Genomic DNA, 15504 nt, shown 5'->3' on the forward strand with positions numbered 1-15504 from the left:
AACTTCTGAACCACTTTCATACACAATATAACCAACCAGCAGCAGTGCTTCGTGATTGGCAGCTTGAAAGGCAGCACACAATATTGTAGGTGATGTATTTCAGAGCTTGTAGTGAAGCTGTTTCCTGTGCTGGAGGTCTTGGTCCAATGTTTTTAATGCAGTTTACTGACCTGAAGGTAGACTGGTGAAATGTAAAACATTTTTCTAAAGTGGTTAGTCTTTAATAGGGTTGCACTCCTTTACTCTGTAAGATGTTGATTGTGTATTTGTACTCTAGCAAGAATAGAATTTTAGCAGGAGCAAACCCCTTCTAATATTGGTGTCACAGTTTCCATCAAGTGGAGTCTGCAGTGAACAGGCTGAGCTGGGTAAGTGAAAGCGTAACAGAGTGGAAAGAAAGCTGGTCAAGGGGATTTCTGGCTGTTATCTAAGTGCAGCCGCACAGACTGGGGCCAACCACGAGGACAATTCAAGCACTGATGTGTTTCATAGCATGAGCTATCAAAAACTGACACCATCTCAGGATTAGCAGCCAAAAAAAGCCGCTGCATTTGCTCAGGGTGTATTTAGTTACCTCGCTCTACCCCTGCTATGGCAGGTTGAGTTCATGCTGCCTGGTTTTGCCTTTGCTGGCTTCTCTTGTGGGATCCACCATTGGTAAAACAGTAGCACTGGTGGGATTAAGCCTGGGTGTGAGTTATCTCCCCTCACTGGCATCTCAAAAATCAGTCTGAAAATGCTACAGGATTGTCTTTTCAGAGGGGAAGAAAAATGAAAAATGTGAAACTCATCGATTTCTTCAGCACACTCCTTCACTTTGCATTTTCTTTCACTTTCAATGGAATTTTTAAGGGGAAAAAATAAGATATTTAAACCAACTTCAGGATAATCTGTGTTTACCTCCTCAGATGCATGAGACAATGAGCACATTTTCCTCAGGACCAGGATTTCCATTTTGCTGCTGAAAAATGGCAGTGGTGGAAAAACTGATTATTGGGGTAGTTAGTCATAGAACTCCTTTATTCATGAGTTCGAATTTATGCAAATAGGGACTTAGGAAGGGAAGCTTCTGCATGAAATCACTGATGACAAGTCATCATTGCTTGTTTTGTCCTTTTTAAGCCTCTGCATCGTGTATCTGTCATTGAGTTTTATAGTGGGAGCATGGGAGAAGCATAGCTGATGGTAAACACGTTTATCTGATGAGCTGAATCAATGGCATCCACTTTAACTGGCACAGATGTGCTAATAAGCATGGGTTGCTGTAGATTTGGCAGAATTCGTGTATAGTTTTGAAGCTTTTTAAGTGGCTAATACATATGTATTTTCTTATTTAAAAGAATTGGGTATATTAACACTGGAAACATTTTGGAAATGTGGAGATGTGTAAGTGTAGAAATAGGGGAGAGGATGGGAAGTAATTTTGTTCTCTCTGACTGATAATTTGTCATGTGCAAAGGCTTCAAAGAAGACCCTGCTCACTGGAAGGAGAATCTGCTGCTCTCTCTTGATATGAAGAGCACTTAGTGTGAAAACTTTGGCACTACGTTGTTCTGTATGCTGTGAACTTGATATAGGGAGAAATACTTGATTGATACTTGGCAGTGTTTATGTATTCAGTAATAATTTACCCATCTTTTCACTCCTCTGCCTCACTTCTTCCATTCATTGCTCTCCAGTATTGCACACAATTTCAACAAAGTCTTAATGTAACACCTCTCTTCTTTCAATGCAAAGGTACTGTTTTTCAGTACAGTTCCTAGAAGAGGTTTGAGGACTTAAATAGCAGCTTGGCCTCTTTTTCCATTGCCATGTCTCAGAGGGTGCCACTCAATCCGAGAGGCAGCGTTTTGGGTGCAGGAAGCTAATCTTAGCCTTCCTCTTTAGGGAAAGAGGCTCCTCTCTCCAGCCACATGTGGCTTCAGGGCAGTCCCCAAGTGGCTGACGAGCCAGAGCTCAAAAGCGCATGATGCTGTAGGTGTGAGGGCTGCTGAGGAACAGGAATTACCAAGTCTGAGCTGCAGACCTTGCTGGGGCTCTCTGAGACGCTGGTGTGAGGTGGGGAGGGCTGGCAGGGCAGTGCTGTCTGCAGGAGTGGCTGCCTGCCCAAAGGTGCCTCCTGCTCTCATGTTGGATAGCTTTGGAAGGGCCCAGCTGCTTGCAGCCACTTATTCCATAAACTGAGCTGGGCAGTGCAGCCAGAATTTCAGGAATATTCAATGTTAGGGATGCACTTCCCCCCAGCTCAATCCCACTGTGTCCCTGTGTGGTCTCACTGGGTCTCGGACTCCAGAATGGGAAGAAGATGGGAGATCCTGTGGTGTTTAGTCAGTTACGTGGTTCTCTGCTGGTGTTTCTGACATGGGTTTGTAAAAGATCAATTTAACTCACAAATGTCCTCCCTCTCTTGGTTCCACTAGGATTTGGGAATGGGTTTCTCCATCTATGCTGTGCTGTAGGATGAGGGGAGATGAGGGATTTGCACCACATAGAAGAAGGGCTGTGTTCCTCCTGCCTGAGATGGAAATAAAAGCATTTTTGCCTCCACTTTCAGTATGAGAGGATGACAGGCAGAGAGGGAATGCAGACTTCCAGCTAACACTGGCAAATGTTCCTAATAGAGAGGAGGAATATTTCCATTTTGTATTCCAGTTAATTTTCAATCATGTCCAGGCAAAATGAAGGAAGCTCAGAGAGGGTACAACAGTGGAAAAGCAATTCATGACAATCTAGGAAATTGAAAAATCCAATTCAGTTTTTGTCACCAGTTAAAGCTGAAACTGTTTAATTTGAAAAAAGAAATAAAACATAGCTCTGACTTATCACTCCAATTACTTTTGCATTATTTCAGTTGATTTTAAAGCTGAGTGAAAAGGGAGGAGGCGTGGGGCACTGTCTCTGTTTACTGCACAGAAACTCTTAGTTCTCTTAATGTGTTTAAATAAGCAATTACACTGTAGGGAAAGAATATGATGGCTTAATGCAAGATGCCTTAGAGCTCCTTCAGTCTTTTCCTTTGCCTCTTGTGAGGAGATGAATTGCTGTTTTCTTTGCAGGAGGCATTCAGCCAGCCCAAACCTGCTAATTATTTGTTGTTTTGGTTATCTTTTGCATACATGCCACTCCACTGGACAGTCATCATGAAATATTGAATGTCAATGCAGGATGGTTGTAGGATGCTTTTGGGAGGAGAGGATGGTGTGCTTATAGTGAGAAAACAGTCAAGAAAGGAAAGACAGTCCGAAAAAAAACAACCTTCAGTTTCAGTTGCTGTTTTGAGATGCTGAAGAGCCTGAGCTGAGAAATTCCTTTGTAGTAAAGTTTAATTGAAAGTTGGTTTTTAATAGTAATAAAGAATTCACAATTACCCTCAGAGGCCTTTTATGCTGCATTCTGCATGAGGTAAGGACCTGGTCCTTGTCTTCAACCTTTTTACCATCTAAATGATAAGGAATTGGAGAGCAAAATATGTGTTTAAGGAGAACATAACCACAATGGTTCCATTTTGTCTCTAAATTTTACTGTTTCAATATTTGTCTTTGGCACAGAAGCCACAAATTTGGAAGGCCTATTAGGATGGAGGCAGTAATAATAGTAACAGAAGGAAAACCTGTGTGTGTGGAGCTCCCAGGGGTCAGGAGGAGCACATGGTCAGCCAGCTGCTGGAAGGGCTTGGAGTTCAGCATAAACTGAGCATGGTAGCACTGGTACTGTCCTGGTGTTCTGAAAGGCTGAGAGCACTTCTGTTTCCTCCAAAGGGCTGTGGGTCTTTGAAGGGAATCTGAAGGATGAAGAGGCTCACTAGATATTTTTATTTTTCTCCTGATCTGTTATGCAGTTTCTAGGCAAATGCGTGCTCCTGCTTACCCAGCAGACCTTGACCTGATGTCCAGAGCCCCTGGGGAAGCTCTAACCTCTCTGTCAGCAGTGAGAATGGAAATTAATGGGAGACAGAAACTTTGCCCATATTGTCATTGCTGTGGCTTTTCATATGAAATCTTACATTGCCCCTAGTTGAATTGCATTCTGGCTGTAAGCTGAAAAGCAAGCTGTTCCACAAGCTGTGATCACTGAACCAGTAGCTATTAGGAGAATGGAAGTAAGTTCTTAAAGCAGTGACACTTTCTTCTTTCCTGTAAATAATTGGAGCTGACTGCTGCAGTGGTATCCTGGTGTTTGTGTTTCTATGCAAGCCTTTTGCCAGGTCTCTCTAGGAGCAGCACAGCCTGGGTTTGACACCTACAGCCATACTTCTTGAACATGCTGTGGAGCTTCCCAAATAGTCTTTGCAACTTTCCAGAGAACAGTGTGACATTGGGGCTGTGTGGCTTAATGATCTTTCTCAACCTTCACTATCTTCCTGTTCTTCTACTCTGAAACAACTCATTTTTTAGGATTCTCTGTGTGTGTGTGTGTGTGTCTGCACAGAGTGAGGCAGGCAGCTCTGTTCAGTCTGACCTGGATGCTGAAGTGTGGAAGTTCTGCAGCTGTGTTGGGGAAGTGCTGCCCCTAGAAACTTTGTGTGACTTTGAACTGTAACTTTCTGTTCCACCCCGCCTTCTAGCACTGCCTTCAAGCCATACTTTTGGCAAAATTCTTTCTCAAAGCTGCCTGGTAGGTGAAGGTGATGTGCCCTTTCTTCAGGTGGAGATCACTTGATTTGTGATCTTAACTGACTCACTCAAATAAAATATATTTGCCAGTGGCACTGCACTGTCATGTGCAATGTGTCACCTTTTACTAATGGTGCCAATAATATGAATCTCACCTGCACAGTGTTTGTTTTGCTGAACTTGAATTCCTTGCTGCTATTGTATGAAAAAAAATGTGGACCAGTCTAAGAAACTTGGGGAAAGAAACTAGATAACCTAGCTGAGAACTGAGAGATAGAAATATGTTAATCTGCACAGAACCAATAACAGCAAACTGATAAAAAAAAAATCCACAGTGCTTTTCTCACCTGAGGGAATGTACATCATACTTGAAAATAGGAGACCTAGATAAGTTGTTTTTCACAGTGGGTTGCAAACTAGTTTGCTTTTAAAGGACTTTTCTGGCAAAGTTATGGTAAAGGTGCTCCAAGTGACAGAAATTAAAATACTAGTAAATTGCAGAGCTTTTCCAGAATTGCATTTTTCATTGCTGTGTGCTCTGCTTTTATTAATAGTAAAGGTCAGTTCTTTGAAAAACTCTTTACCAGGCTTGGTTTTGGCTTTTTTCCCCACAAGTCTTCCCAAAGCAACTTCCAGTGTCCTCATGTAATACTCTTATTAGTCTAGTTCATCAATATTGCATATTACCCTCCTGGATTTCCTACAGCATCAACATAAATCCTTGCTTTCCTGTAGCTCACGAATCCAGGTAACCATGGCAAAATGCAGTCAATAAATGAGTGGCCCTGCTCTGAGTGTGCTGCACAATTGCCTTTGTGCATTTGACAATAGCACAAAGGCACAAGTGCTTTATTACTTCATAACATCTCAGCAGGACTGTTGATGTGAATAAATGTTCAGAGCTGAATTCACCCTTTGGGGAACGTTTAGCAGGAAGATCCTTGTAAAGTCAGGTACAGAGATGTCCAGGTGTGGTTTTGCAGGATTCTTAGATTGCTCTGCACCTGAATTCAGCCCTCTCTTTGTGTCTGATGCCTTTGTGTTTGAAATTTCTGAGATGGGTACAGCAACTGCCTGGGCTCCAGCTGGTTTCAGATATTAGGGATAATACCTGGCAAACATTTCAGGCTGCTCCAGGGTCTGTAAAGCATGCTTAACTTACCTGAAATTCATAAATTCATAGCACACAGAGCTAGGAAGAAACATGGTGATTAAACTCTTCCACAGCATGAGGCAGAGAATTGCACTCTGATTTCTTTAGTCAGCTCCATAATTTGTAGTTCAACAGAAGCCTGTTTCTTCTAGAAGGGTGACTGATTTTGATTTTTAAATTCTGAAAGTGTGTCTTATATTTTTTCATCAGTCCCTTCTACCAAGTAATTCCCTTAAGTGTTCATTGGGGTGGGTTTTTTTGTGTTCTGGAATTACTGTAGTTCATTATGATGTGCTTATGTTTGCTGTTTAATGAGGTTGACTTGGTATTTGTTGAAATAATTGTGGGATACATAACACCTGTGAATGCCATTTCCATGAGGTGAAATTTGGTACTTCTGGATAAAGTGCCAAGAGTTGACTGGATGCCAAATAAGGTACAGTACTGCACAGAAAACAATGTCTGTGTTGTGATGAAAGGGTATTTCCTTTCATGAAATAAATATTGGATCAAAAGCAATCTCTTTGATTTTTTTTCCCCTCAGCTGTGGAATTTGCTGGAACTGTACCAAAAGCAATAGGAATTTTTTTAGTAAAGAAAGCATTAAAACTACTCTAAAGCTACTTACTGTTTTTCTGACAAAACAAATAAGAGAGAAAGTGTAGGAGGGAAAACTTTGACAAATGGGCAAAATTTATTCTTTTCATCAAATTTTGGGCTGTGTTTTCTATCAGCCTTCTGAGGTAAGTGTTGCTGTCAGTATGAGCAGCACTTGCCTGTGATTTTTGGAGAGCCTTTGATAATCCTTGAGCTGTGTTTTCAGTCTATGTCTTTTAAAACTATACCTTGGGGTTGCATAGTGAAAAGACATCAGGTTTGCTCAGGGACCTTTTGGGATTCAGGCCATATATGCAGGAATCATGTGGAAAAATCTGATTCCAGCCACAGCTTTCTCTTCACTCTTTCCATTTGATACAGCCCTTGCAACTGGCACCTTTTAATTTTTTTTTCCCAAAGTCTGACCTAAAGATACCCATCCAAGAGCAAAGGGAAGAGAGAGACTGTGCGTGGGGGATATCTGTGATATGGTCAGATGATGAATTTCTGCTGAAATGCAAATTAATGCTCACTGTGTCAGAGATTTCACTGTGAAATAAGTTGGGTTTTTTTCCCAATTTCTCATCATTTCAGCTTGTCACAACCTTGCATAAACTAAAGCTGGAGCCATTTGCAATTGCTGAAAGATTAAAACTCCAGGACATAAGCACTACATTGATTTTGTTTGTACATCTGTTTATGTGGTGTGTCTTCACGGGATGTTGGGCAGAAAAAATATTTCATTTTAGGCAAAGGGTAAGGACAGGCACTTTCACAGTAAGCAGCAAGGGCAGGAATTGGAATGAATGCATTTTCCTCTAGAAAAGCATTTGCTGACTTTTTTTTCCTGCCCATGGAGTTATATCTATGGAGTGAGTTTCTGTTTTCAGGAATTATTCAGGGTATTCTCTGGTTCTGTTGGGTTTGGGTTCTTTGCTTTGTTGTTGTTAGGGCTTTTCTGTTGGGTGGTTTTGAGTTTTTTTGCCTTTACCATGATTACAGCACTCATGATCTACCAGTCCCTTTTCTAGGAAGATAAAGTATCATGTCAGGTTTTGTTAATGGAGCCTTAGTGTTTTTTCTTGGCTCTGTGTGAATGTGCTCATGTGTGATTGAAAATATGTACAGTAGATGTGTGCTTTAACTGCAGCTTATCTTAGGTGTTAAACAGCATGAGACCAGTTAACTCTGGATGGAATGTTTTATTAAAACAGCTGCCTTGGGCATTTTGCAGTTTAGTTGCTTGTATCTGACTGCAACACAATGGTTTAGAGGTTCTTCTTTTTTTTTGCTTCCAGCACTCGTGGTTGGGAGCGACTTATGTGACCCCCAAGTTACTTTGATGAGGTGAATAGTGCTCATGTTCTGTAGAAAACCCTGCTCCTTAAAGAATAATGGATTTTTCTTTTCAAGCAAATGCAAGTCTTCCTCTACTGACAGAAATAGTTTCAAAAAATGTCATGGACCATTTTAAACCTTAAAAGTTTGTGGGGGTTGTGTCTTGAAGTCTTCTGGATATCCCTTTTTTCTCAACAGCCTTTGTTAACAGTGAATTGCAGGACATGGAAAATGGTGCCTGAAAGGTGCAATAGATACTTTTACAAATTTTGAAATATAAATGGAGCCATAGGGACACTTCACAATATTAGTATTCACTTTTCTCTAGACAAAACCTTCCCACATTTTTTTCTTGACTGACTGCAGACAGTAAAAACTGGAATCATACTGTGTTGATGTCATAAAATCAGAAGGAGTGAACAGAAGGAAACCTAAATTGTTTGGTAGAGATCAGATCTCAAATGTACTTAATGACTCAACAGTTTTGTTCATTTTTATTAAAGCCTGTGACAAATTTTATGTAAGAGTTAATGCTTCAAGGTATTCCTGCAGCTTGCCCTGGCAGAGGAGCCCCAGGCTGCTGTGGGGCAGCAGGAGCTGGTGCACAGGGACACGAGTTCACTGGTGGTTGGTGGATCAGGACCAGGGGTCTGAGATGCATGGAACCTCAGCCGCCAACCTCTGCCCACAGCTTCCCTGCACACCAGAGAAGCTCAAAGTCCTTTGCTGTCGGGACTCAGGACACACCTCTGGCTGTCCAGGACACCAGGACCCCTGCTAGGGGTCTCAGAGACCCTGTCACAGAGCCCAAGACACCTGTGGTTTTGATTATGACCCATGGAGCAAATTACCAACCTTATATGAAGATCAGCAAGCCACAAGAGTTTAGGTAGAATAATAGTGAAATTATCACGGGCTGGAAAAGAAGATTTTGGGTTTTTTGGTATGGGGGTTCAGGAGGCAAGATGGAGGGAACTGGGTGTGTCCAGCCTTTCTCCTTCTTCTTCTTGGCCTCCATCTTCTGCTGTGATGTTAGCACTTGGGGATTGGTTTAGAATAGGGGTGCACTGTCCAACATGGGTGATAGGTATTGGAAGGTAAAGGTAAATATGATATACGTAATTTGTGGTATAAGAGACAGCGCAGCCTTGGGGGGGGCGGAGAGCGTCGTGGCTGACTTGCTGGTCAGACCTCTGTCTGCCAGGGAGAAAATTTTGTAGATAAGACTTAATAAACAACCTGAAGACCGAACAACAAAGAGTCCAGTCTCATTCTTCAGAGCCTGGGGTCGCTCCCTGGACCACCCAACTCACCTCGGGGGCAGAGAACAAGCAGCCGACCCCGAGACTTTGCAGACAATTTAGTTTAGACACAAGGTATGGGATTATCGGTTTGAGATGAGGTTCTTGCTGTGTGTTTAGTGCTGTGATTCCTTTCAGTTTCTTCTTTATTGGATACAAGGGAATTTTATTTATTTTTTAAAATAAAGATAACCTGTTGGAAACAGAAAGTAACAGTATCACCTGGAAAACAGATTTAGGACAACAGGGTTACAATGTTAGAGGTGAGTAAAACCCATGCGAAATTTGACTGCTTCTGTATGGACTGGGGACTGTGTTCCCCTAAAGTGTATGAAGTTTTAATTTGCTGTGTTGGATCTTTTTTCTTGTTCCAGAGAATATCAGATCTGTCTTTGCCAGCATCTATTTATCTTGACAAAAGTCTCAATTTTCAGAATCCTGCATACTTTTAGAGAAGGTAGCGTGCCATTGGCATAATTTTGACTTTTGGGTGCCAGCCACACGTAAATGGGGCTGGAATTTGTGCTGGTCCTTCACTGAACATTGATATGATACTTTGTCACTTGACCAGACTTGTTCATGCTGCTTTTGCATTCTATTCAAAATCTTTCTCAATTGCATCCTTCCTACCCTAGACTATGGAAATTGTTTACTATAGGTTCAAATCCTGTATTTGGTTGTGTTCATACTTGTCCTCCTAGATTTCCTCCTATTTTGGTGGAAATCAAAATTTCCACCAATTTTTTTTTTCTTACCCGTATTCTGACTGATGCCTTTCTTCTTTCTACTCCTTAAATAACTGTGCTTTCCTTATACAGGTGTAGCTTTTCTTGCCTTCTTAATATCACCTCACTATAGAATAGTGTGTTGCACTTAAGTGGAAGGGGAAAGAATAATGCCTTCCTACTTCACACTGATCCTCTGCTAACCTTGAGTCTCTTGGCTTGGCTTCTCATACTGCGGAGTTCTAAAATCTGTCACTATCTGTTCACTTCCCCTGATGTAAAGTTGGCTTCTGCCATGGTTTTCTCTTGGCTAGGTTTGTTCAGAGCTCATCCCTCTTCTGTCAGCTCTGACTACCTTATTTCCCTCAGACTTGTGTGTGTTTGGCATGTGTTTTTGTCATGCTGCTCTTTTAATCTCTGTCTTTCCATATGAACTTAATATTCTGTGTCGTGATTTCTAAGACCTTTGACCAGCTCAGATGCTGCTTCCATCCCATTCTCTGTCTTTTCAGATGAGGCAGTATCTTTTGTTCTGCTTTTCACACCTTCAGTGATTTTAGCGTAGATCTCTTGCATAATTTTTTCGCTGATTTGGTTTTGCTTCTTTTCCTCTTAATCTTGCCTGGCTGTGGTTCAGAACAGGGGCCAGCTCTTCTGGTCGTTCTCTCATCTCCTTTACAGAACACATTCAGGCTGGTGGAAGCATATGACAAGCTTGGAGTAATTTTTCACTGTCTTCTTGCTAAGGAAAACTGGGCATTGAAAAGCAAATAAAAATTCTTGGGCTGTTTCTTGTGGCAAGTCTGCTCATTTATCCTGTGGTAACTTGTGTGCAGCCAAAGAAAATAACCTGAGCCCTTGGTTTTTATAATTTCCTACAAGCAATGAAGCTTTGGAATTGCAACAGTTGTAAATAACTTAATTACTAGTCCCTTTAATGAGAAATGTCTGTTCATAAATTTCTCTTTGAATCAATGAGTACATTTTCTTCTGTCATTTAGAGCATCTTTTGACAATGGTCTGTATCTCTGCATGTTTGGTTTTTTTAGCTCTGTTTTTTTCAGTTAGCAGAAATTTGATAGCAAATAACAACTTCCCATTCCTAACCATTAGTGGGTTTGTCACAGACACTTGGTCTTAAACACTGCAGAAATGTTGTGCTGTGATTTCTTTGGGTAGCTGGTCTTCTCTCCAGTCCAATAACACATTGCAGAGATGGTTTTGTTCCTTGCTGGCATTCCTCCTCAAAGGGGCGTAGGGAATATATATACACCTTGTCCTTTTCTCAGTGATTGCTCTTGATTGTAAGGACTTGCATCAAATCTGTTACTCTTCTACAGAAATACCTGTAAAATTGCTATCTACCACCTTGTGCACCTGAGGCCAAGCTTTTAAATCCTTTAGTCATTGCTTTTGTCAAGCTGAGACCTTTTGTGTGATCTCTTCAAAGTCAGTGGGCACTCACTGCTCCCATTCCTTTCAACCTGCCCAGGTCCTTCATGTGATCAGCAGCCGAGGAAGCTTTCAGATGAGATGTTAAACAGAGATTAACTTTGGTGTGTTGGCTCCAGACCACAAACAGAAGGGAATTTTCATGGAAAGGAGGGAGGAAGTTGCCTCATCAGATGCCTGTTGCCTCATTAGCTGAGTTGCTGCTTGTTCACTAACAAACATGGCTTATTTGCTCACACAAAGGTGAGCCTCCTAATGCTCAACACTTCCATCTGAGTAACAGTCAAAAGACAGAGTAAACATTCAAAAGACAGGGTGTATCTACTCAGACTGGCTCTCCAGCTTGGCAGCTGAGCATTATAAGGCAGTTTAATTCCAAATATGCTGCCTCTCTTCAGGCTGCACACCCTGTGTTGGTAGAGGCTGAACAAGAGAATCCCATGGATCACTTTGGCTGTGATCACTTTTTCTGTGTGACACTGGATCACTTTTTCTGTGTGACACAGTACACCATCATGCACACATACCAGAAAGATCTCTGCAAATAATCTCAGAAGCATTGCTGCTGAAAAGTAGATTGGGCAGAGCTTGGGTTTGAGTGATGTCCCTGGGCTGTGTCTGATACCTGGGCCAGCTCCATGTACCCCTTTATTTCTATCTTCATCATGTCAAGTGCATATAATGAGTCCCTTTTGAACCACACATCTTTGTTTAACTCTAATTAAAAAGATAAATGATAAGTTCCAAGTTCTGGTAAAACTCTGTACTTAGCTTAAACAAGACATTGTAGGAGATTTTTTTATATTGTGAAGCCTTTACAGACTTGAAAAGGTGCTTCAGGTTTTAAAGTTGAGCTATGTATTTATTCAAGTAAAAACTTTTAATTGTGTGCAGTTGTGCCATGCATTACATAGATTTGAAGAATATCAAGTTGGAAGGGAACCTCAAGGATCATAAGCTATCTTGAACACAGCATGTACTTTGTGTCTCTTTGTAAAGGTGTCTATATGACTGATGTGTTTATTTATGCATTTCTTTGGTATTTTCTCTGTTAAGAGATTGCAGGAGGCTTTAAAATTAATTTTGACCTTGATTATGACGTTGATATTAGTTAGAGGCATGTAATTTTCTTATGTTTTGGTTGTGCTTACTTTGTTGGGGAGTCTATGCATGGTGTTATCCAACACATGCACTCTGTGTTTGAGTAACTCAGGGAATACCTTTTCCTGAGAGCATCCATATTTTATATTGGAAGATGTTTTAAAATCCATTTGATTTGTCAGGATTAATCTTAATTCTTTTCTAGAAATCCTTCCTAGAGGATGAGTAGTTTTATCTGTAAAATATTATGAAGTTATATCTTAGTTTCCAATGTATTTGTATAAATAAACCTGTTATGTAGATAGAATATAATAATTCTTTTGTAATACTAATACTTTTTTTGTTACACACCCCTTTTTTACCAATGAGCAACAAAGAAAAATGCAGAAGAAATTAAAACTTATATTTAATGAGCATGAATGATGAATTGCTATTCTTGGAGTGATGCAGTTAAATAATATATGAAGTGGTTATTCAGAACAGCTGACAGAAAATTACTCTTTCTAGGTTTTTGTTTGCTGTTTATTGTCTATGTAAAATACATGAATGAGTGACCTACATTTAATAAATTTATGCTTGTATTGTAGACTAAGCAGAAATAAGTAATCATATTAAGTCACTATAATAAATCTTTAAAATAGATGAGAATAAATTCATTTTCTCTGATGCTTGAGGAGCCCAAATGAGTACCCTGTATTACTGAGAAATCTGTGTGAACACTGCGCTGTTGTTAATTAAGATTTTCCTTGTAAAATGGATCATCTTGGAAACCTTTTAAAAATCATGCATTCCATTATTTGTTCATAACTGGTGCACAAATCAGGTTGCTATTCCCCCATCTCTGGCTGTAGTATGTTAAGGGAGGGAATGCATGCTCTTTTGAGCACCCTGCCTCTGTAGGATGTAGATTTTCTTGCTCGGTGAGCGTTAGAAGTGCAAACTGCTTTGAGCCTGAAATCGGGAGTGGGGTTTACTGCTTCTATTTGTGGCTCCTTTGAGCAGCCAGTTGCCAAGGAGATCACTGGCAAAACCCCAGCAACTCCCTGCACCACGTTAGCCTATAAAGCAAGCGCTGCAACAGATCCAGTGACAATCATTAGACACTTCCTGAGAAAACACCCTGGAGGTTTTAGGAGGGTTTATATTTCCACCACCTGTTTCATTGTCACATCTGCTCTTCAGCAAACAGAAAGGGAAATGTTTATGACCTCTAGATGGATATATTATTTGTTTCTTTTCCCAGTGTAACCATCAATGTCCATTGAAAACATTTCTATATCTATTAAAAAAACCCTATTTCTCTGCCTGCCTCATGTAATCCTTCTTTGTGTCAGAGATAATTAGCAGCCATCTAATAAGATTAGCCAACTAGTGTGATTAGTGAGCTCAAACCCTGTCCTTTTCCTTTTGCAGGTAAGTGAATGTGGCATTCAGCATCCCTATCTACATTATTATCACTTTCTTTGGCTCTTATTTCTGATGCCAGTTTATGGAGTGAAAACAATAAAGGCAGTTGGAGAATACTGACATGCAGGTACTGTGGATGCTGTCGGAGTGTATTTTCTGAGAGAGATGGTAAGTGGGATGTTTTCCATCTTCACCTACATCCTGATAGCATTTTGATTATTTGCTGCTGACATGTGGCAGCAGCCTGTTGTGCTCTTGGAAACCAGCTCTCGGTGGCATTGGTGGAAGGAGAAAAAAAATAGGAGATGTTTTGTTGGATTGGTGGATACCAGTTTTCTGTGGATTTGTTTTTTTCCTGAATCGCAGGGGGTTTGGATGTACCGTCTCTGAAAGGTTATTAGCGTTTTCCTTTGGGTTTGGATGTTTCAGCTTGGAAACCAGATACCATTTGAGGAGATGTGCCAGAGTGGTGTAATTAACCAGACATGATCAAATTGGAAGGGGAGAGACACAACCAGAAATGGACATTGTGTTCCCTGCTGAAAATGATGGCAGTTTTCAACTGAGCATGTATCAAAAATATTCTTAGACTGCTCAGAGGCTTTGGAATTAAATCTAATTTGAACAAGATAATTGCATTACTTTTTATAAATTGGAAATTAGTCAGGTTTTACGGGTGTACTTTAACTGTGCTTGAGGAGATGCAAAACACCAGGGAGGTTTTTGGTGGAATGGAAAATGTACCAATGTCAACTGGTATTTAAAGGAAAAATAAAAGAATGAGCTGTTCATCTCAGTGTTAAGGCAGATGGAGTTCCAAGTGAGCTCAGTATTTTGCTGCATTTCCAGAGAAGGCAATCATGTATTTTGCTATCTACAGCAGCACCTATTCATAGCCTGACATGTGAATGCCTTTGAGCAGGTCTGCTTAAATCCTTATAAACGAGGGCTGTTACCAGGATGGTTTTCTAAATGCCATGTTTTACATAAAGTATCTCTGGAAGCAGTAACATTGAGTGAGTGCCTTTAAAAGCTCATGTCCCCTTTAAAGGTCCCGGTTTTGCTCAGAGGGATTCTAAGGAGTTTATGCTTTCAGAGGGACAAATTACTCCTCCTCCTCCTGTAGGGATAAAAATTCCTAGTTCCTCTTTGCCTTTCACACTTGCAGAGGCCAGTCTGCCCACTACTGTGAGGCTTCCTCCACAGTCTAGTGGCAGTGGCAAATGGGGAGTTTTCCTGGGATCTTCAGGAGGTTAAAAGGAACTCCTGCAATGCTGATACATCAATGTCTGTCACAATATTGTGTAGCCTCAGCAGTCACAACTGCACAAACCCTTATTTCTACCAATTAACTGAGAAGAGATTTATCTCTTGAATGAAAATTTTGATGATGGGAAGAGTCAGTGAGTTGTGCTGCATGGAGCTGCTAGTTAATTCAGTGCAACTGTTTTCTGATTAAACAGTTCATTCTGGGAGACAGCCAAAATTATTTCCTTCCCTTAGAGCATAAAACCCTATGAATTCTTTGTGAATGAATTTCATCACTTGTTGTAACATCTTCTGTCATCTTTAACATATGGTAAAATAGTTGAAAACCTGTTTACAACATTACTTAGAGCTACTTACATAACCATTTTCCAGAGTCATTATGGGACATAAAATACCAGAGTATCAAGTACAATATAAAATAGATCTGTAAAGGGAAAAGTAGAAGAAATAAATACCTGGGTTCATTGTCCCTGAATGCCTTACTGCAATTCTTATGGGGTAATAATTCTTACTGCAATTCTTATGGTTCATAAGCCTTTTGTTTTACA

At 40.6% G+C, this 15504-nt stretch overlaps 1 protein-coding gene across 3 annotated transcripts in view; it reads left to right on the forward strand.

Annotated features, from left to right (window-relative positions):
* Positions 1–15504, forward strand: part of ANK3 (ankyrin 3) — a 284651-nt gene that overhangs the window by 20981 nt on the left and 248166 nt on the right. Inside the window, exon 2 of one of the 3 annotated variants that reach the window (XM_030950841.1) lies at positions 13694–13855. The exons of 1 other annotated variant lie outside the window; for it this stretch is intronic. In XM_030950841.1, coding sequence (XP_030806701.1) covers positions 13853–13855 — 3 coding nt within the window. In that variant the 5' untranslated portion in view covers positions 13694–13852. Of the gene's footprint in view, positions 1–11442; positions 13856–15504 lie in introns of those variants that run through there. One more of the 3 variants, XM_030950843.1, reaches the window with a different exon arrangement.

The sequence above is a fragment of the Camarhynchus parvulus genome, chromosome 6 (genome assembly GCF_901933205.1).
Source record: "Camarhynchus parvulus chromosome 6, STF_HiC, whole genome shotgun sequence".
NCBI classification, from domain to species: domain Eukaryota; kingdom Metazoa; phylum Chordata; class Aves; order Passeriformes; family Thraupidae; genus Camarhynchus; species Camarhynchus parvulus.